The 20,384-nt window shown below is 58.4% G+C and overlaps 9 protein-coding genes across 9 annotated transcripts; 4 read left to right on the plus strand and 5 right to left on the minus strand.

The window, feature by feature from the left end:
* Positions 1-215: 215 nt before the first annotated feature.
* Positions 216-1,183, minus strand: N657DRAFT_634103 (uncharacterized protein; the record flags this gene model as incomplete). Its single annotated transcript, XM_062791250.1, has 2 exons — positions 216-952; positions 1,048-1,183. 2 exons carry the CDS (start codon positions 1,181-1,183, stop codon positions 216-218), a joined length of 873 nt encoding a protein of 290 aa, XP_062647703.1.
* Positions 1,184-3,197: 2,014 nt separating this feature from the next.
* N657DRAFT_681046 (uncharacterized protein) lies at positions 3,198-4,812 on the plus strand (the record flags this gene model as incomplete). The annotated part of the gene is made up of 7 exons (XM_062796345.1): positions 3,198-3,259; positions 3,370-3,379; positions 3,435-3,528; positions 3,583-3,635; positions 3,704-4,234; positions 4,290-4,543; positions 4,599-4,812. 7 exons carry the CDS (start codon positions 3,198-3,200, stop codon positions 4,810-4,812), a joined length of 1,218 nt encoding a protein of 405 aa, XP_062647704.1.
* A 135-nt stretch (positions 4,813-4,947) lies between these two features.
* N657DRAFT_645544 (uncharacterized protein) lies at positions 4,948-5,629 on the minus strand. The gene is made up of 3 exons (XM_062792966.1): positions 5,580-5,629; positions 5,190-5,532; positions 4,948-5,013 (listed from the first exon to the last, which is right to left on the minus strand). Exons 1-2 carry the CDS (start codon positions 5,586-5,588, stop codon positions 5,338-5,340), a joined length of 204 nt encoding a protein of 67 aa, XP_062647705.1. The 5' UTR covers positions 5,589-5,629; the 3' UTR covers positions 4,948-5,013; positions 5,190-5,337.
* Positions 5,630-6,552: 923 nt separating this feature from the next.
* N657DRAFT_656248 (uncharacterized protein) lies at positions 6,553-8,654 on the plus strand (the record flags this gene model as incomplete). The annotated part of the gene is made up of 6 exons (XM_062794680.1): positions 6,553-6,571; positions 7,692-7,999; positions 8,067-8,169; positions 8,204-8,360; positions 8,431-8,564; positions 8,599-8,654. The coding sequence occupies 6 exons, from the start codon at positions 6,553-6,555 to the stop codon at positions 8,652-8,654; spliced, it is 777 nt and encodes a 258-aa protein (XP_062647706.1).
* A 249-nt stretch (positions 8,655-8,903) lies between these two features.
* N657DRAFT_572649 (uncharacterized protein) lies at positions 8,904-11,431 on the minus strand (the record flags this gene model as incomplete). Its single annotated transcript, XM_062788899.1, has 3 exons — positions 8,904-9,435; positions 9,517-11,042; positions 11,096-11,431. The coding sequence occupies 3 exons, from the start codon at positions 11,429-11,431 to the stop codon at positions 8,904-8,906; spliced, it is 2,394 nt and encodes a 797-aa protein (XP_062647707.1).
* A 370-nt stretch (positions 11,432-11,801) lies between these two features.
* Positions 11,802-15,990, plus strand: N657DRAFT_596881 (uncharacterized protein). The gene is made up of 4 exons (XM_062790011.1): positions 11,802-12,026; positions 12,131-12,251; positions 12,333-15,172; positions 15,227-15,990. The coding sequence occupies exons 1-4, from the start codon at positions 12,024-12,026 to the stop codon at positions 15,914-15,916; spliced, it is 3,654 nt and encodes a 1,217-aa protein (XP_062647708.1). The 5' UTR covers positions 11,802-12,023; the 3' UTR covers positions 15,917-15,990.
* A 404-nt stretch (positions 15,991-16,394) lies between these two features.
* On the plus strand, positions 16,395-17,195 carry N657DRAFT_548457 (uncharacterized protein; the record flags this gene model as incomplete). Its single annotated transcript, XM_062787874.1, has 2 exons — positions 16,395-16,505; positions 16,644-17,195. Coding segments are annotated over 2 exons (663 nt in total), but the record flags the coding sequence as incomplete, so codon positions are not given.
* An 85-nt stretch (positions 17,196-17,280) lies between these two features.
* N657DRAFT_656252 (uncharacterized protein) lies at positions 17,281-18,327 on the minus strand (the record flags this gene model as incomplete). The annotated part of the gene is made up of 2 exons (XM_062794681.1): positions 17,281-17,798; positions 17,868-18,327. 2 exons carry the CDS (start codon positions 18,325-18,327, stop codon positions 17,281-17,283), a joined length of 978 nt encoding a protein of 325 aa, XP_062647710.1.
* Positions 18,328-18,575: 248 nt separating this feature from the next.
* On the minus strand, positions 18,576-20,320 carry N657DRAFT_596885 (3-oxoacyl-synth). Its single transcript, XM_062790012.1, has 3 exons — positions 19,732-20,320; positions 18,912-19,634; positions 18,576-18,862 (listed from the first exon to the last, which is right to left on the minus strand). The coding sequence occupies exons 1-3, from the start codon at positions 20,197-20,199 to the stop codon at positions 18,701-18,703; spliced, it is 1,353 nt and encodes a 450-aa protein (XP_062647711.1). The 5' UTR covers positions 20,200-20,320; the 3' UTR covers positions 18,576-18,700.
* Between the last annotated feature and the right edge of the window lie 64 nt (positions 20,321-20,384).

The raw sequence follows: 20,384 nt of genomic DNA on the forward strand, positions 1-20,384 counted from the left end.
AAAATGAAATGTTAGCAATACTTGATCCAACGCCCCTCCGCTCTCTGGCAGCCCATATTACCTAGTGGTGAAACAGACCAGAAACCAAATGCTGATGAACCTTCAGCTGCCATCCCCTGGCTCTAAAACACATTACAACACATAATTCCGCTGCCACAACTCCCAGCCCCCTTCGCCCCCTCTTCTCTCTCATAAGCCCCCTTTGGCTCAAATCATCAGACAAACGCCCCAACCCCGGCAACAAACCAAGTGAAGCTGAGCACCGTGACGGCACTCATGATAACCGCAACGCCCAGGGCTTGCCGATCCAGCCCAGACCCGGCGGCGCCGCTGCATGAAGCGCACTGCCACCCCTCGTCCGAATTCACATAAGGCTGTCCTGTGTACATACCAAAGTAGAAGCCCGCGTACGGCGCAAGGTATCCCGCCTCAGGCGTGGCGCTGATGCCGCCGTCGGCGTCGGCAATGACGAGCGTGTACTGGTCCACCGGCAGCTGGTCTCCGGCGTGGGCGCTCCGGAAGGCCCCAGTGTCCCACGTGTACGAGCCGGGCGAGGCGAACGACATGTTCTGGGTGAGCGTCCACGGTTGCGGCACTAGGCTGCATTTGACGTAAATGTCGATGGCTGTCGGGTCGGCCTGCAGGTTGGTGTAGTTCCAACCCCAGGTCACGTAGTCGCCGATCTTGTAGAGCTGGGTGCCGGCCGTTGCGGCCGGGGTGATCATGACGATGCCGCCGGCCGGGTCTTGGGGGTTGAATGTCGTCTTCTTGGGCGCGCTCGTTCGCGTGCTGTTGCCCGTCTGGCGGACCGTGCCCGTCGCGGACCCGGAGCGGGTTATGCCGCCCGTGTTGAGATTTGTGGTGATGGGCTCGAACGGGTCTTGGGACGACTCCGAAGTTGTTTGTGTCTCCTTGTTTTCCTCGTCGCCGGTCGCAGAGCTGGATGGTGACGCTGTTGGAGTGGCAGAAGGAGAGTCTAACGGATATGTTAGGATGAGAACGGTGTCGAGGGACACGGCCATGTATCATGGGGTTCATGCGTCATACCTGATGAGGATTCGTCCTGCCGGACAACGAGTGTGTCAAGTTCTGGGAGCCATCTCGGCCATGACAATGCAGAGACTACCGGAGACAAGGAGAGGAGGGCCACGGCCAAGTGGCCTGCAAAAAGTTGCGCCTTCATGACAGAAGACCTGTTGGAGTGTGCCGGGACGACCAAGAGCACGGACAGCGCCCAGTTTGTGGCCCTACTAAATCACGAAACCCGGACCAGATAGACCCTTATTCAAATCTGGAAAATGCGGCGTGTTGTCAATGACCGTGGTGACAGATGGCCGACTCCGGGACGCGGCACGGGCGTTTTGCTGGTGGCAGCCCCTATTATTGGCCGGACAGAAACAGACCCGCGCGGAATGGCGTGGAGAAACGAAGACGATTGACAACACGGACGAGCCGGTTGGTAGTCGATAGAATGTAGGAATCGCGGTTGAGGAAGCGGACGAGCGAGCGTGCTGATGAGAAAGCGAGCGTGTTTGCTGGAGAAACAGGTTGGAGTGCGAGGGATCTGGTGGCTCTATTTCGAAGCAGGACGATTGATCGGGAGACGGTTGGAATGCAGATGCCCAGATTTCTTCTCAACGGGATCAATCGAATGTCAGGGCCAACTGATGGATTCGCTCGGAGTTCCCAGCCAATGGGCAAGTACGGCTGGCCCAAGCTGGTCCGAGCAGCGCTAGGGAAGAACCTGGTCGACCAGGTTACCGCATTGGAAAAAGCTTGGGCATCTCCAAGCCAACAGGCATTCGTATTGATGCAGCGGGGCTAAGGAGGAGAAGGCATTGTTCGCAGCATTGATTGATGGCAACATCAACGTAAAGTTATTTTTAGGGCGTTCGTTGACCCCGTGGACACGAGGCTCGAGCTTTCAACCTGCTCAACCCGGATATTTCGCAGTGTGTAAGTTTAAAACCGCTGGATCTCCCGCCTCTGTGGTGGTTCATTTCAAGTCTTTCTCTTCCTCCCGGATGATCATCATTGCGGCCGACGGCTATTACAATCGTTACCGGGTTTGCGAGCCTTGAGCTACAGGGTTGGACAACAACAACAGGAACAACAACAACAACGATAATAATGCTGTTTCACTGAGCATGTGTTTTCCATCGCTGCCGACAGCTGCTGAGTTTCCAACGGATTTGAAGGCTGTGGAGATCTCTGCAGCCCGTGACACTTCCGCCGCTCCTCCGTCATCCGGACTCGAGCTCCGAAGCGCTGTCTCGATCTGCTGCCTGGGCGCAGCAGTATGAGGCCCAGGTCATGTGCCACCGACAACATGCCAAAGGCTGCAGAGTGGTCGCGGCATTTCAACCTGGAACCGTTGTCCCTGCTTGCATTCCAGTCAAGTCGTTCGGTGCTTGGTAAACAGTTGGCTGCTGATCGGATGCAGAGACAGAAAACCTGATCTGGCTCCCATTTCTCGCTGGACCATGTTATGGCCTGGTATTCGGCTTGTGTCCGTATCATCGAGCATAGACCGGATGGCGGCATCACACCATTATTATCCGCGATATGTGCAGCACAGCACCTCGGGTCCAACTTGCCATACAGGTGGCACCACATAGGTCGGGAATGGTGGAAGAAACGCTGGAGACAACATCTTGAACGTCCAGTACCTTACTCAACTCGAAGCGCCTGAATAAGGCACTGTAGAGAGGGGTAAACGTGCGGCTAGCCTCGCTGGCCTCGTCGGTGTGAAGAGTGGTCTGCCAACTTTGAAAGCGGCCTTGAACATCGATTTTGTTCCAGGTCTCGAACTGCGGCTGTTCGGCCGAACCCCCGACCAGCCCTTGAAGCTTTGCGTGATGCAAACCTTAGCTATTGGCTCTTGGCGGCCAGTTCGCGCGCAGAAGCCAGAGTGCTGGCCGCTGCTCAGCTGCTGTCCCTATCGCACGTGAAGATAAAGCCGTCGCAACCAACGATAGGCCAGGGCGGATACCTGACGGGCCCCTGTCACCTGCACCTGCCACCCGCCTTGCTGCAGTACCTTCCTCCCCTGGCAGTGTGGAAGCGGTATCTATGGGAAGGCTGCCACTTTTTCTGGGCGAGGCCTTTCGCCAACAGGACATCTTCCTCCAAGTCTCTCTCACATTCTGTCTTTTCCCAGACATTTTATCTTCTTTGTTCCCAGGTTGTGGGGTAACATGTCGTCCCACGGCGGCGCGGTTACCATCGACCGCGATTATTTCGATACCCTGGTGCGAAGGTACGCCTGTCTTTTCCAGTTTGTCACTGTATCTCTCTTATCAGGTCACCCGATGGTGTTCCATGTCCTGCAACCGCAGCCAATGCTAACCAGGGTGATGGAAGTCACAGGGCGCATTTTGTAGGTTCAGAAACCCAGTCACACAGCCGAAATCGAGCATCCTAACCATGGCAAGAATACCAATTCAAATAAGTCCAATGGGCACCTCTCTTCTGTGGTCATATCGCGGGCCGAGTATGACGATCTCATGTTGAGGGCCAAACACTATGGTTCGGCCGTTCCGATACACTCGGTCACGTCCTGTTGTGGTTGACAGGTTTTAGGGAACCTCAGAAGAAACCTTCTTCGCGGCGGCGTCGGGGAGGAGACGATCGATGTATGGCCATGGCCGCTTTTCATGGATCGATGGTCCTGTTGGAGCCAGCAGTTAACTGATCGTGACAGCTTCTCAGTCAGGATGACGAGACCATTCAGACAGGGCACAAAGCGTCCCAACCCTACAATGCAGAACTGAGTGAGGAGGGAGGCGCCCGCCTGGGCTCGTCCACACAGCAAGCCACGCCCGGCGCCTACGACCAGCAGCAGGACACGTCGCACAACAGCCACTACGGTCGGCACCCCGAACGCCCCACATGGGCGGATGGCGAGGCGGACGAGGACGAAGTCGACGAGAACGCTGCGAGCGACATAGACTCCCATCTCGACAGCCCCCCTGGCGCCAATGCAAGCAATGTCAAACTTGAGGGCCAGCGCCCGCAGTTTGAGCGGCAGTGTGCCCGCACTCTCCAGTTCTCGAACCTGGCGGATGGCACATCGCATGCGGATATCACCAACGCCGTACGGGGCGGGATGCTACTGGATGTCTTTCTGCGGAACCACGATCGCACTGCTACGGTGTCTTTCCTCAATTCGGAGGATGCCAAGAAGTTCTACGACCACGTGCGCCGGCACGATCTGTACATCAGAAACAAGAGGGTGGGCAGGCCTAGAGTATGATGTGGCTGTTGTTGATTGTTGATCTGGCGAGCAGGTCGAGGTCAAGTGGAACGATCGCCAGTTCGTCCTTGCTGGTCACCTCGCCAACAAGATCGGCATGGGCGCCAGTCGTAACCTGGTGATTCAGGGCTACGACAGCAGACATACCGAGGACGTGATCCGAGAAGATCTGGACCATATCCACAACCTCGTCGTGGTCAAGGTCGAGTTCATTGGCGGCAACTGCTACATTAGTCTCAACTCGGTTCACAACGCCGTTTATGCGCGCCAGTGCATGCTGAGTCGGCTGTAAGTAGCCATGCTGGCGGTGTCCGCTTTCCCTTCAAGCTGACACAAGAGACAGGAGGTACAAGGGCAAAAAGATCAACTACGATGTCGACGAATGCGCCCAGCCGTATCCACAGCCAGCGCTCAAGCCGCGGAAGGAAGCGACTCCGCCCAAGAAGTCGTTTACGGCGGCACCCAACCGCTTTCATCTTTTGAATCTCGACGATGACGAGGATGATGAGATTGCGGCCACTTTGCAGGCCAAAAAGTCAGTAGGCATTACCGCCTAGGAGCCGGCGTCGCACTGCCTTTCTGGACTCGAGTCCCCGTAAGAGTCGTGCGGGCGCTATGCTGAGTGCTGTTCGATGTTACTGGTGGCAGAGGGTCATGAGCCTTCGGGCTTTTACGAGATGGATCGCTGAACGAAGCAGATTCCGTTGCACCAGCGGCAGGCGTTAAGGATACCCCATGGTTAGTTCCCTTCCACAGATGTAAGTTTCACGGCAGATGGCCCATAGGCGGGAATCAGGTAGGCTAAGCTGTGAAGGCCTTGAGAGGTTTCCTCGGCGAATAATATTGACCCAATGTTGGAGCCCTCCTAGTCAGTTCGTGTTGGCGACCTGGAATTTGATGTTTAAATATTATTAGCTAATGGCTTTCCTTGTAGTGATACATGACTCCGTAACATTGTTCTTATGTTCCCTGCAACATGTCAGTCATCGTCATCATCGTCATAAGCATCATTTCATGAATATCCATAGCGGCCCCATGTTTTCGCCAGCTAAGGAGGCCTAATGCTTCACCTTGTTACCTATTCAAGTATAAATGTTTCCATCATCTCTCGAATCTCTTCGGTTGTCATCACAGTAACCGCCGGGGACACCTATTGTGCGGGGCTGGACTGCCTGAGGCTCATCATATTGTACGCTTCTCAACAGCAGCGGAACTCGGGAGCCAGGGACAATCCAGACTGGATTCCCAGCTTGGACACATTCGGACCCGATCCCGAGGTTGTCCCCCGGCCGTTCTGGACAACCTCAGATGCTGACTCATAAAGGCGTAGCATATACGCTCATGCTCACCGAGTCGCTCCGCGCGTCCATCCCTCGTCTAACAACGGCCGGAAGCGACTTAACAAGGCGTACCATACGTTATGGTCTTGGTCACAGTCGAACACTACACGACAAGGGATTTCGCGAAACCACTCGGCGAAGGATGCGCCAAGAGACGACTACTACCCTGGTCTCTCTGAGGAACAAGCCGAGGCGGATACCCTGCAGTGTTTACGATGAGGGTCCGCCAGAAGACGTCGAGTTTGTGTTCGAGTTCTGCGCCCCCCGTTCGGTGGCCATAGAACGTATCGAGCGAGTCCACAATCTCAAGCCACTTGGGGAACGGCTTGCCGCGCAAGACGGCCTGCTTCGTCTCGCCCACCGTGGTTACGTGGTCCAATCTGAACCCTGCTAAGCTCAAGGTTAGCGCCTCCCTGTCAATGGCCGGTCGCTGCTTGAGGTGGTCGCCCGAGGCCGAGTATCGCTCGTACCAGTCACGCGCAGACCGGTGGGCTCCTCGGACGACCAGTCAGGCACCCACGAGGGGAAACGCCCCGTGGCGGCTTGTTGGTACTTTTCCCCCTCGACGCACGACAGCAGGAGGAGGTCGCCGTCGCCGTCCTCGAGGATCTGGATGGCAGTTCGGGTGAAGGCGGCAGCTGGCTTTTGGGGGTGCTCGTACGTTGGGATCAAGCCCGGCTTGTCCTGCGCGTATTCGTTGACAAGCCCGAGCAAGGCGTAGAGCTTGTCACGCGGGTCCGTGGCCTTGAAGCTGGGGGACCGGATGAGCGCGTGAACGAGGATCCTGGCCCAAGCGCCGCGGTTCTCATGCTGATAGCCTTGCTGTTACCTCTTGTTGTACTCCTTGGCGCTTGATCGGAGCGTCGTTGGGGACTGGTTGCAGGATCTTAGCTTTGCGTATTCTTGCGGCCCGAGGTGTTGTGGCAGTCCCACGGCTTTGATGAAGAGGTTGCAGAGATGCCAATTCCAACCAGAAGTCGAGAAGAAGCGAGATGCCCCCGCGATGACGGACCAGTCGAGCGCATGACCGCCGCAGACGACTTTGACAGTCCTTGCTAGTACCACTTCCTGGATGATCCAGGCGCGGGTAAATAGGTTCGTTGGAAAACATGGGCGGCAGAGAGCCACGGCTGTCGGCATAAGAAGGGTGTTATCTGCTGCTCGTCGGCATAGTCGCCATCAGGTGAGTTGGGAGATAGCTTGGAGAGACGATTGAGAAGATGCGGCGACCGGGCGGAGAGGACTACAAGCTTCTTGAGCACAGCAAAGCGCTGACTTCGTATGAAGGTCCTCTTCGCCCAGCCATAAAACGACCATGACGGCCGTGCTGTAGATGTTTGCCATGAGCCTGACCTGCTCGGTTCGCTCTTTCCCGTCTTCCTGGTTGACGCAGATAGCGTCAATCCAGAACCTTTTGTCGACGAGACCGGGCAACTCTCGGGCCCGGCGGAGGAAGCAGCCGAGGTTCGATGTTAGATGGAGCAGCTTGCCGTCGCAGACGATGGGACAATCTGGACAGGCGCTCAGTGTGCTTAGTGGTCCATATTCGGTCGGAGGTCTCCAGGTGTATGACAGCACGTAGTATTCCTCTGCACTGGTTATATCGACGACCTGGAGGCTGCAATGGACAGGGGAGTCATTGTTGCTCGGCGATGGACATGGAAAGATGGTGAACAACCGGACTTGGCCATGACTGAGCAGCAGATCGTCGCTCTTATAGATTGTCGCCATCCCTTTAGGCAGTAGTAGGTAGGACGCAATCACCTGGGTCCATAACTGTTGCAGAAGAGACCGCCAGCAAGAGGGTCCGAGCCGTGTTGCCTCTCAGTCCGTCTGACTCTGTTTGAGTTTGACAATGAGTGATTTGCACTTAACTTCCTCAGGCGACAGCCACGCCTATCAATGCTCACTGGACGACCAGAGTCGACATCAGGCAGCAGCTCCTCGTCAGGTTCGAAAGCGCCCGGTCCGGCTCGTGCCAAGGGGGCGCGGAGTCCTGAGAGTAGATTCAAGGTCGTATTCTCTTACTCTTTTCCCACCCAGCAAGTACTCATCAGCTTCTGCAACCATGGCGCTCAATGTACCTGCCGCTCCAGCAATTCCAGAATACCGGTTCTCCTATGTCCCCGACTACTTTGTGGACGGCGCCGAGGCGGCCAAGACGTGCCTGGACTTCAAGCTCACAGCCCAACCCAACTTGGGTCTGTTGGAGAGAGCATACGACAATGACAATGCGCCGGAATTGGCGAGAGGAGATGGTCCCTGGGCCCAGTTTAGCAGGCGTATCGAATGGCTCAACACGAACATTCCTTACGGCGTGTCCTACAAGTTGCTGTATCTCCTGCGACACGGATTGAGTGTGCACAATATCGTCATGGCAAAAGTGGGAAGAGACGCTTGGAACGTACGTGCTGCGCCACACCGACACCGACACCGACACCGCTCCAGCCATAGAGGCTAAGTTGCCGCAGGGCTACTGGTCTCATCTCGAAGGAGACGGTGAACTCACTTGGGTTGACGCAAGGCTCACAGAGGACGGCATCAAACCTAGCCGGACATCTCGGAGACCTCTGGGTTGAGTGGGCCGGCATGGGCGTGCCTCCGCCAGACACACTGTACACCAGTCCTCTGGCTCGTTATCTTGAGACAACCAAGCTTGTGTACGAGCCAGTCATGGCCAAGCGCGGGGAGAGCCTCGACCAGTATTCGAAGCTGCTGAGGGAACGACTCACAAACCACACTTGCGACAAGCGAAGTACTCGAGCGTGGATTGAGCAAAAATTATCCGGCTTATGTGCTCGACCATGTGTTCGAAATGGAGGATGCCTTATGGAGGCACGATCTGTACGAAACAAACCATGAGCACGTGGCCAGAAAACGGCGACTTCTCGCGGACATCTTCGCCAACGACAAAGCAACATTTGTCTCGCTTACCACTCACTCATGTGCTATCTCGGCAGTTCTTGGAAGTCGTTGGAGTACCGCACTTCCGTGTCAGTAAAGGGGCCGTCCTTCCCCTTCTCGTCAAAGCTGAGGAAGCGGTCGGCGAGCGAGCCTGAATCTAATGGGTGGCTGACTGCCGATTCTGACTGTCCGGCGATGGTGGAGTTGTCGGTTTGGAGCGGCTACTCTTCTTGGTTCAACTAGGAACTAGTCTTTCATCGACCTAGAACACGGAGAGGAAGGTATCTCGGGTCCTCAGCCGTACAGCATCCGACAAGTTGGTTAGGAACAACGTAATTGGGCTGCGCCGCCACAGGACCCCATCTTGATAGTGTCAGTGTACATCAGAACCTGTTCAACATGCCTCACTCCTCGTCACCCTCTTCCTCCTCATCATCATCGTCCAGCGTCATATCAATCTGCACGCTCTCGTCACTATCACTCTCATCCCCACTCTCCTCATCCCTCTTTTCTTGAACCGGTTGAGCCTTGGGCATGACAGCCATCTGCACCTTCGCCGCGGCTTCCTTGCCGGTATCGACCCGCTTTGGCGGCTTGCCTACATCCGACTCAAATTGCTCGCTCTTGCGCTTGAGCGGGGATGCCGGCCGTCCCAGCTCGTCTTGCCTCTCCCGAGCGCCGGCGGTGGCGGTGGCGGTGGTGGTGCTGCTTACGATGGCGGCAAAGGCGTTCACGCTCTCCGGCGCCATCGATGCCGGCCCAGAACCGTCATCATCAAGATCCATCTTCTCCTCAGCCCAGCCACCACCAACCCCGCCTGCCTTCTTCCCCTTCCCCTCTTGCCCCGTACCACCGTCCTCCTCCTCCTGCTGCTGCTGCTGCCCCCCCACCAAAACCCGCACATCCTCATCCCTCATCTCTCCACCCACACCACCCCTGTTTTCCTCCTGCTCACCCATCCCACCACCCAACAACCCCACCTCCCCCAAATCCCATCCCCCCCGCTCCGCATCGTACCTCCCACCACCCGGCCCACGAACAAGATTACTCCTCAGCACCTCGACCGTCTGGTCCTGGGGGAACCGCCTCACGACGAAGGGCAGGATGCTAGGGTAATAGCGGCCGCGGGAATCCTTGTACGGGTGCAGACAGCTGGCGAGCATGGCGTCGCGGCTGTGGGAGAGGATGGCGGTGCGGTCCAGCAGGGCGCGGAGGTCCGGCGCCAGGTGGGACTGCGGCAGGTGGGAGAGGAAGAGCGGGAGGAGGGATGTCGCTGCCTTGGTGTGCGTGGCGCTGATGAGCGGGGTGGGAGAGAGGGAGGAGGCGGATGAGTTGGTGGAGGTGGTGGTGAGGTAGGCGTCTGCGTTTGCGGAGGCTGTGGTGTTGGCGTTGGGCTTCTGGTTGGTTTTCGTGGTAGTAGTGGTGGTGGTGCCGTTGGGTGGGGCTTGTTGCTGCTGCGCCGGGTTGGGGGGTTCGAGGTGGCCCGTTGAGAGCAGGATATCGCAGCAAGTGGACTGGATGAGGGGCGCGAGGGAATCGACGGTTAGCTTGGGAAGGGCTGGGCCGCAGAGGGAGAGGAGCTGGTCGGTAAGGACGTAGGCGGTCTCGCGCATGGTGCGGATGTGGCGGCTGGCGCTGGAGACGCGGACCATCTGGTCGAGTATGTCGGTTGCGAGTGGGACTACGTTTTCGCGCAGGCGGCGGATCAGCGCCTGGTGCAGGCGCAGGACGGCGATGTGGATGTCTGGCAGCACACTCCATAACTCAGCCTTTTCGTCCCTTCCGATGGCGGGATTCGTCTGAACAGAGTCCTCTGGCCCGGAGGGTGCCGTCACCAGTGTTATTCTCGACGCTAGATCAAGTAGCTCTCCAAGAGGGACTGTGACGGGCGTCTTGGTGGGGTTGTTAAAATATTCGGCCAGGAATTCCAGTAGGCCAATGAGCCTCTCGGCGCCGGCCTGTACACCGGTCCAGGGGGGGTATTCTTCGGCGGTATCGCCTCCGCCGGAAGGGTCTGCCCCGGAACGTGCTGCTTGGCTTCGATAGCCTGTAGCCGATTCCCAGGACTCGATCACGGCGCGGAAGATCTGGTCGACTGTGGCATGGCAGTGCTGGACGGTTGACCGAAAACCTTTGGCCCATTCCTCGCTGCTCCCGTTCTTGGCTGCCGTGTACGAGAGAAGAACAAGCAGGCGGCGACAACTCTCCCTAAGGCTCTCGGGAACAACAAAATTATCAGACCAAGTGGGAGCAATATACGCACGGAGGGCAGCCTTCATGTCCCCGGCGGACGGACGCAGAGTGGTTGGGTAGAGGACCACAAGCTTGGACAGGGAACAGGCAACGGTATCGACGAAGGCTGCGGGCACCTTGAGCGGTTTGCCCGAGGCCGGAGGCTTGATTAGCTGCAAACAAGCCGAAACATAGCTCGGGAGGGTTGGGGTGGCCATCTCCCGGATCAGGGTCGGGAAGCTCTGGAGCAGCATGTAGATCTTGGTCAGGGCCACAATGCACAGCTCCTTGGTGGCGAGGGGGTCGGGTTTCTGGGAGAGGAGAGTATTAGCAAATAACCACTGCCATCTGTTAGAAAACATACCTGCAGCACCCCGATCATGTTTCTGAGCCAGGATTCAGCGGCCCGCAGGCACTCCCATCCGCCGACATCGACGACGGCCTTGATCAAACACACGGCGGCGAAGCGGCCCGAAGGGTTCTTGCCAGCCAGGAGAGTGTTGATGCGCGTTCGAAGTTTGTGAACCAGCATTGACGTCTCGGACAACTTGTCCTTTGCCTTAGCGTCCTGGGGCACAGAGAGAGCCGTGCCGCAGCGCAACACATGGCTGACGAGGAGCGGGCAGATGCGCGGGAGGTCGTCGACAGGTGTTGCCTCCAACCGGCGGCAGAGCACTCTAAGCTCGGGCGGCGCAGCCATGCCCGGGAAAAGAGAAGTATTAGGTGTCAAGGAGTTGTCGAACTTGTTGTGTTTGAAGACCAACTTCGGGTTGGGAAGTCAAGATGCGCAACCTCGACTTGGAGTTTGGATATTATGCATGCCCAGTCGTCCGTCCGCCGTCTTTACACAGCCCAAGTCGAGCTTGGTAATTGGGTTGGTGGATTCCACAGCGAACAAGAAACACCGGGCAATTGCTTGGTACGTTATTTACATGTGAGGAATCAAGATCCTCTTTTTAGAAATTTTGGTGTTGAATGTTCTCCGTTACAACCTTGTAAGCGACCTCAAGCAACAGGGGTTGAGTGTCCAATCACCGCCCGTTGTTGGCACTGCATGTTGCCGTTGTGGGCCCATTTTGACTGCCAGGGTCGGCCAAGCTCCAGTTGATCTGGAGCCCAGAAGCACTCGTCAGTGGCCTGTCCGTCGTCAAGCTGCAACCTCATGCTGAACATTCACCGCCTCCATGCTCGCAACCCAATCGTGGTCCAGAACGTCGCAAGAAGCTCCTTCAGCTCTCATGTCTTGCGGAATCAAGTCATCGTAGTGCGAATTGGCTTTCCGACGAGGCAACATGGTAATTCTCCCTTCGCCGATGGATCCCATGCATACCGCTTCACTTCCCTTGACATGGATCTTTTCAAGAAGAGGTATCGGCTGACATTGCCCGCCAACATGCAGCCTGACGCGGTCAAGGCCGCGCATTACATTCAACAACTCGACGACGCCCGCTGTGACGAGAATTGGGATGCCGTGCCCGAGCTGATCCGCAAGGTGCGAAAGCACGCCCCTGACCGGGCCTGTATGTTTCCCATTCATCCCCATTAACCTCCGCCAAGTCCGGCCACCCACTGATCCCATTGTCTCTCTCGCTTCTCTCCAGGCCTCGCCCTCACCGCCGAAATCGAACACGCCATCGCCAAAGCCAACCTTCAGCCCACCCCGTCCACCAACAGCACCACCCGCCCCTCGACCTCCGCGGGCGTCTCCGGCGTCGACGCACACCTCCCGGCCCTGCTCTCCGCAATCGAGACGGAAACAACCCACCCCACCGACCGCTTTCAAGCCCGCGTGTGTGCAGGTTGGCTGCTATGGGTCCTGCGCGACTACCCTTCTGCCCTCGCCCACCTGCCGCCCAGCAGCACCCTCGACAACAGCGAACACGACCCCCTCGACACCAACAACGACGGCGTACCCGCCGAGGCAGCGGCCGCGCCCTCGGAATGGACCAAAGTCTGCGCCCTCAAAGCCGCCTACCTGCGCGCAAATTGCCTCGTCCGCGACGGACAGCGCGAGGGCGCGCTGGCCGCCTTTGACGCCGCGCTGCCTGCGTTGGGGCCCGTGTGGGCTGCCGGCCCGGCCGGGACCAGGCAGCAGACGCGATACTGGGCCGAGCTGTTCCTGACCGAGTACTGCATGCTGGCTGCGCAGGCGCTTAGGGACGGGGTCCGTTCGCTGCGCGAGGCGGATTGTCTGGCGTGTTTCCGGACATGGCTTCGGTACTGGGTTGCTGCTGGAGCAAAGGGCGGGGGCGCAACGCTGCCGGGGGGGTATGGGTTTCGGGGCAGTGTGCCGCGGCGGCAGGTGTGGGCCGAATATTATTTTGCGTTGTCGGAAATTCTGCAGGGGGGTCTGCCCGTGCCGACGGGGTATTCGACCGTCGTCAACGGGGAGACTTCGGCGAGGGGCCAGCTGAGGTCCGAGTTGAAGAGGGTCGAGGCCATTTACCAGGGGCTGTTGTATAATGAGACCAAGTTTCCCCGGGCGGACGAGGAGCGGGCCGAGGTGGAGGAATTTGTGAGGCGGATGATGCAGAACTGGGAGATCCTGAACGGCCGCGGGTGGAAGGAGCAGGATCTGGGCGCTGGAGGGAGGGACTCGCTGTGCCATGGGACGCTGGACAGCCTGTATGGCGCCGCGGCCAAGACGTACCATTCGACAGCGATCCTGAGGCACATGTTTACGGTCCACCTAGCCGTGGCCGAGTTTGACTTGGCCTTTATGGCGTTTGACTCGTGGTTCGAGCTGGTCAAGAAGGGCAAGGCGAGAGTGCAAAAGACGGGCCACCGCGAGCCGGCGATGGATAACGACGCGACCATGCTTGAGACCATCTCGGCCTGCATCGCGGCCCTCTGTCGATTTGGGAACAGGGAGGCGGCTGAGAGAGCACACAAGCTTGTTGGGGAACTCGAGGATATGGTTGAGAAGGCGGAGGGCCGCGATGCGAACAGCACTGATCACTGGGATGAGGTACCGCCAAGTACATTGGCGGTGGCATGGCAATCGATCGGGCTGGCTCACGCTCAGTGGGCGCGTATGACCTACGAGTCCGAGTCTCGCTCCATGATCCAGGAGAAGGCGATTAAATGTCTCCAGAAGTCACTGTCGCCTGCATTCGGTCGTGCATTCGACGCCAGGGGCGTGTTTGCTTTGGGATTGCTGTACGCAGAGCAGCGTCAGTTGCCGGCGGCGATAGAGCTAGTCAAGACGGCCCTCCTTGCCGACACACCTGCTATGCCCAACCAGGAGCTGCGCCTGGGGCCGTATTGGCGCGAGCGGTCTCTCATACCGCTCTGGCATTTGCTGGCGCTGATGCTTAGTGCACGGCAAGAGTATGTCATGGCCGCTCGGGCTTGTGAGGGCGCTATCGAGCAGTTCAAAGACCCATTCGTGCTGTTTGGGAGTAGGCACTTGAATGCGGGTTACCGGAGCGAGCATCTCAACGAGGCGGCAGCGAAAGACGAGAAGGCTGGCGACGGCCTTGTGGACGAGATGGACGACTACGAAAAGGAGAGCATCTTGCAAATCAAGATGACGCAACTTGCCATTCTTGAGCTCATGGAGGGCCCGGCTGTTGCCGTCAATGCCAGCACAGAGCTGCTTACCCTGTTCCCTCGGCTGTTTGGTGACCTGGAAGAGAGGTTTGAGCTCATCAAGGCGGAGCCGCCCAAGACAGGTGCCACGTCCCGGAGCTTCAGGGGCAGCGTGTTTGGTAGCAGGTCGGATAAGGCGGCCCGCGCCCGCCAGAGTGTCGTGGGCGACAGCAACAACAACGAGAAGCTGACAACGATACCCTCGCGACCGCAGACCACACACACAATCCAGAGCATCGCAACCGCGGCACTGTCGCCCCAATCCTCCAATGAGGCGGCGGCTGATCCGTACTCGAGTCGAAGATCGACCAAGTCAGACGACACCAAGCGGCGGGGCCGCAACAGCCTGCGCAAACGAAACAGGAGCGGCAGCAGGCAGCGGGCGCTCAGCACCGGAAGCCCGCCGGTTCCGCCTCTCGAGAAGTTTGCCGGATTTGACCAGCGTAACCTCTCACCCTATTCCGCGGCCAGACAGACGGTTGAGCCGTCGAGTGAAGACCCTCGGAGGCCGTCGTCGCGCGCGAGGGATGGGACGAACCATTCTGAGGTTACAAGCCCGCAGTTGGCCGGGCCATTCACCCCGCTGCTGCCGTACGTGCAGTTCTCGCCGGATCATAACCGGAGGCGCAGGAAGGCGATCCTGGTTAAGGTGTGGCTGGGTATCGCGGCCTTCTACCGCCGGGCTGGGCTGCTGGAGGATTCCAACGGGGCGATTGCCGAGGCGCAGAAGGCGGCGCATAGCCTGGAAACGGACGCAGTGAGTGAGGCGCCGGGAGCGCCGTCGGTGCGGGAGGTTGGCTGGGGGATGGAGAAGAGCGTGGAGGAGGTTATTGCCGATGTTTGGACTGAGGTAGGTGACATGGCACTAAGTCTTGGCTCGGGGACAGGTGCTGACTGCATACAGAAAGGACACCTTTCTGTCGCCCGCGGGCGGCCGTACGAAGGACGCAGCGACTTTGAAATAGCACTGACGCACTTCCCAGACCACCCCGGCGCCATTGTCGGGCTGTCGAACATGCTCTTGGATATTTACACGGAGAAGCTGCTCCCGCCGCCGGCCGTGCCAGGGCTGGACCTCGGCGGGCTTTCCCTGATCGACGACGGCATCTTCGCCTCCGCCACCGACGGGACCACCGTCATCTCCTCTACCGCTGCGCAAACAAACAAGCAAGCCAAATTCCCCCTCTTACCGTCAGCACCGCTCGGCCTGGGGCCAACGAAACCAAGATCAGAACCGGTAACACCCGCCGAGCCGAACGGTTATCCTCCTCTTGCTCCTGCGCCACCACCGCTGCAACCATCGTCGTCGTCGTTCCTCGGACCACCGTTGCCTCCGCCGCACAAGGCCACGTCGCTGCCGCTGAACGACCGGCTGGCGGCGCGCGATCGCGCGTACGCGCTGCTGTCGGGGCTGACCAAGCTCGGCAGTGGGTGGAACTATGCCGAGGCGTGGTTTGCGCTGGCGCGCGCGTACGAGGAGAGCGGGCAGGTGGACAAGGCGAGGAGTGCGCTGTGGTGGTGTGTTGAGCTCGAGGATGGGCGGGGGGTCAGGGGGTGGGAGGTTGTTGGCGTGGGTGGGGGGTATGTGCTGTAGTTTGAAAGTACAGTAGTGATGATGAGAGTGAGCGGAAAGAGGGGTTGTTGTTGTATAGAGTGTTGGCCATCATTGGGCAGCTGAGGTCGAAGATCTGATGCATCTTTTTGATTCCCAGAACTCTTGTTTTATCTCGTGCGTGTTCTTGGATCTTTGATGCTGCGCCAGCCAATGAGAGGCTTGAGAAAGAGCTACTTTTTGCCCCACCTCTGCTGCTGTTTATTAACTTCCAAATGTTGAACCTTCGCCGATTTCGTAGAACTCGCGACTCACCGTTTGATGCCATATCTTACAATCGATGGACACATAGAACCAAACCCTGATCGGCCACACCGCGCCCTGCCAAAACGATCCAAAGCCTAACTCACCTAGTATTCACCTAGTGTCGACAAAAGACCACAGCAAACAAGAGGAACTTCAAATCAAAAACCCGAAACCCCCTCTAACAAAGCGAAACATGCCACCCGCCGCATCCACCGCTCTACCCGAACTCACCCTCATCGTAGCAGCCACCCAGCAAATGGGCATCGGCCGCAACGGAGGGCTCCCCTGGACAGGCCTCAAGCGGGAGATGGCCTACTTTGCGCGAGTCACCAAGCGCCTTCCTCCTCCCCCACCTTCTTCCGCTACTCTTTCCCCTTCTTATCCCGCCTCCTTGACCACCACCGCCCTCAGCAATTCACCACCACCAACAGCAGCAGCGGCAGCGGCAGCGGCAGTAACAGAGAAGCCGCCGGCGGTGCAGAACGCGGTCATCATGGGCCGCAAGACGTGGGAGAGCATCCCGCTCCGATTCAGGCCCCTTCCGGGGCGTCTCAACGTCGTTGTCTCGCGCAGTGCTGCCTCACAGCACACCGCCACCCCTAAAGACGGCGAAGAAGAAATAGGTGGCTGCAGCGGTGGGCGGATGGTGATGGTGCGGAGCTTGGAGGAGGCGCTCCAGTATTTGGGGAGTCTCGGCGGGGAATATGGGCTGGGGCAAAAAGGGGGGAGGCTGTTGGGCCGGGTGTTTGTCATTGGCGGCGGGGAGATCTACCGCGCTGCGCTGCGGATGAAGGAGGCGAGGCGGGTGCTGCTGACGAGGGTCAGGAGCGAGTTTGAGTGTGATACTTTCTTTCCGTTGAGGTTGGAGGACGGGGCGGAGGAGATGTTGGATCGCCGGTGGCGGCGGAGCGGGCAGGAGGAGATGGATCGGTGGGTCGGTGAGGAGGTGCCGAGGGGCGTGCAGAGTGAAAATGGAACTGAGTATGAGTTTGAGATGTGGGAGCGCGTGGATTAGATTCGCTTGCCCGGGGGGGTGGTGGACAGGGTTGGGTGGTTTTACTTTGTGTTTTCTTTTTCTGTTACAATGGCATGTCTCCCGGTCACGGTTGAATGCCCGCCTGTTCAAATGGGGCCTTCAACGACGTCGTTGGGAGGTCCACAACCTTGAACATGTCGCGCAGCGCGGGGAAAGCCGACGCCGCCTGCAGCTCCATCACCTCATCTGGCATGTCCCCCAACTCCATCAGCCCGGCCCGCATCCACGCTACGACGGCGGCCAGCGCCCTCACGTCCACGTCCTCGCGCGCCTTGAACAGGTTCCGCCACACGGCCGACGCGAGCACGGCGTCTCCTTTGATGATGCCCTCGTCGTAGGCCAGGATCAGGCCGCGCCACTGGACAAATAGGTCCTTGAGGTAGCGCTGGCGGATCATGCGCGACGTCAGGTCGTGCACGTCCTCCATCTTGACTTCGGCTTGGACGAAGAAGTGGTCGACGAGCTGGGCCTGCCAGGCCTGCTGGGCGGCCGGCTCGAGGCAGCGGAAGCGGACCACGAGCAGGTACATGTGCAGCATGGTGACGTGGGCCCAGGTGCTGAAGGTCGGGAGGAGAGCGAGGTCTACGAAGGCGCGTGTTAAGTCAGTTTTGATGCGAGTTGGCGAGAAGGGAACAGAGAGGGTAATTGTACCATCATGCCATCGCCCGCCCTTGCTGACGCCGATCTCTTCTCCGTCGGCCGTCGTCTGCAGCTTGCCAGCCTTGCGGGCAGCTGGGTCGATGGCGTAGTCGGCCTGGGCGGCGCAGGCTTTGTATAGCTTCTCGGTCGCGTTGAAGATGTAGTAACTGCTCTTGCCTGTGGCGAGGCTCTGGGCAACGCGGCCCATCAACATCTGCTTGAGGTCGACCTTTTGCCGGGGCGGTGTCGTGTGGAGAGCTCGTCGACTAGCTCGGCTTGGGATGTTACTGGATCTTGCCCCATATCGCAGGGCGGATGGGAAACTTGATGTCATTATGATCGTCGTCGTCGTCGTCGCGGCGCATAGCAATGGTGATGCTAATGAATTGCTGTTTGGGTAATTCTGTCTGAAAGGCACGGCTATCCTCTTTGGCAGCCGGCCGAGGCCCGCGCTGCAACTGCGACAAGCCATTGAGGTGCTGTGTGCGCATTGGACTTTCGATACTGATGAAGAGGGAGTTCGTGTCGCTTTCTTCTGGTTTGAAAGCATTATCTTGGGGATGAAGTTGATAAGGGTTAGGGTGTCATTTTCTGCCACTCCATACAGGACCTGTACTGGATGTGACATGGAACGAGAGCTGATGTTCGAGCACTGATGGGATGTGATCTTGAAGAGCATCTGACTTGTTCCCTTCCAATCTGCTGAGCAACGTCTTCCAGATGTCATGTTGCGTTAGACACTTGCGGTGTCTATAGTGTATTGTACAATACAAGGACTTGTACATTCATCAGTACACTATGATACACATTATATATGTATACAGCCCTATTCGTCTGGTCGCGATCTACTCCAACCTGGAAAATACGAGCGAAGCATTGGTCCCGCCAAAGCCAAAGCTATTGGACATGGCCACCTTGACATTTTTCTGCTGCGCGTGTAGCGGCACAAAGTTAAAATCCGCGCCGACATCGGGCTTGTGGAGATTCAACGTCGGAGGGACGACATTCTGGTAGACGTCAGTACAACCCGCTTGTGCCTAGGGAATGGACTCTCACCTCGGTAATGGCAAGAATGCAGAAGACGGCTTCGATGGCGCCGGCTGCCCCTAGGAGATGCCCAATGGCACCCTTGGTGCTGCTCACTGTGACCTTGGACTCGTCGTCCACCCCTTCCTCGCCCGTCATCAGCGCACGGATGGCTGCCGTCTCGGCAATATCCCCAACCAGCGTGCCGGTGGCATGAGCGTTGATGTAGTCCACCTGCCCGGGTTTCACCCCGGCATTCTTCAACGCCTTCTTCATGGCCGAGAGCGCTCCCAAACCGTCCTCCCTCGGCGCCGTCATATGGTGCGCATCACCGCTGCAGCCATACCCCTTGAGCTCAGCCAGAATCCTCGCGCCCCTCCGCTTGGCGTGTTCCAGCTCCTCGAGCACAGCAACGGCGGCGCCTTCAGCAACCACGAACCCGGCACGATCGGCATCAAACGGCCGGCAACTGGCTGGCGGATCTTGATTGAACGCCGTGGACAGCGACCTGGACCGACCAAATCCAGCAAACGTAAGCGGGTGGATGCACGACTCGGCGCCGCCAGCAACCATAACATCGGCATCGCCGTAGGCGATAAACCGGGCAGCGTCGCCAAGGGAATGCGCACCCGTGGTGCAGGCAGTGGTGGCGGCATGGTTCGGCCCTCTGAGGCCGTAGCGCATGGCGATGTGGCCCGCGGCGAGGTTAATCAAGATCTTGGGCACGAAAAGCGGCGAGACCTTTTTGTAGCCCTATTGCTCCCACACCAACAAGCCAGCCACAACACGTCTCAGCATGACCACAATCTCAAAACTATCCTAGAAAAAGCAAAAAGGAGGGCCGGCGTACCCCTCGGTCAAAGGCCACACTGGTGGCATAAAAGTCGTCCAGATTCCCGATGCCGCTGCCCAGACACACGCCCGTCATGTCCTGCTCCGCATGGCTCGTGGGCCGCCAGCCGGCATCGCGCAGCGCCATCTCGGCGGCCGCGACGGCGTACTGGGCAAAAATCGACATGCGCCGCTGGTCCGAGGCGTCGAGCCAGTCCGAGGGGTGCCAGATGCCGTCGTCATCGCTTCCATTGGATAATGGCGATGATGATGACAATGTTGTTGTTGTTGGCTTGTCGTCGGTGGGTACGATGCCGGCCACGGTGCTGGTGAGGTCGCGCCACTGGGCCTGTTCGAGGGCATTGCGGCCGCGGTCAGCGACGCTGACGAGCCCGGACTCGGAGGCCAGCAGGCGCTGCCACGTGTGGCGGACGCCCACGCCGAGGGGAGTGATGGCGCCGAGCCCGGTCACGACGACGCGTCGCATGTTAGGCCATTCCGGGTTCCAAATTGGGAATTGGATTTGGAAGAAAAAGGATAGATTGTGAAACAGTAGGATGAGGCGAGAGTGAGGAGCGATGGAAGATATGACGAGGAAACTGCAGGAGCTGCCGTGTGTAACCGAAAATATCATGGAAGTTCCAGTACCACCAAACTAAGCCAATATGGTGT

This window comes from Parathielavia appendiculata (genome assembly GCF_033297405.1).
Source record: "Parathielavia appendiculata strain CBS 731.68 unplaced genomic scaffold N657scaffold_6, whole genome shotgun sequence".
Taxonomy (NCBI): domain Eukaryota; kingdom Fungi; phylum Ascomycota; class Sordariomycetes; order Sordariales; family Chaetomiaceae; genus Parathielavia; species Parathielavia appendiculata.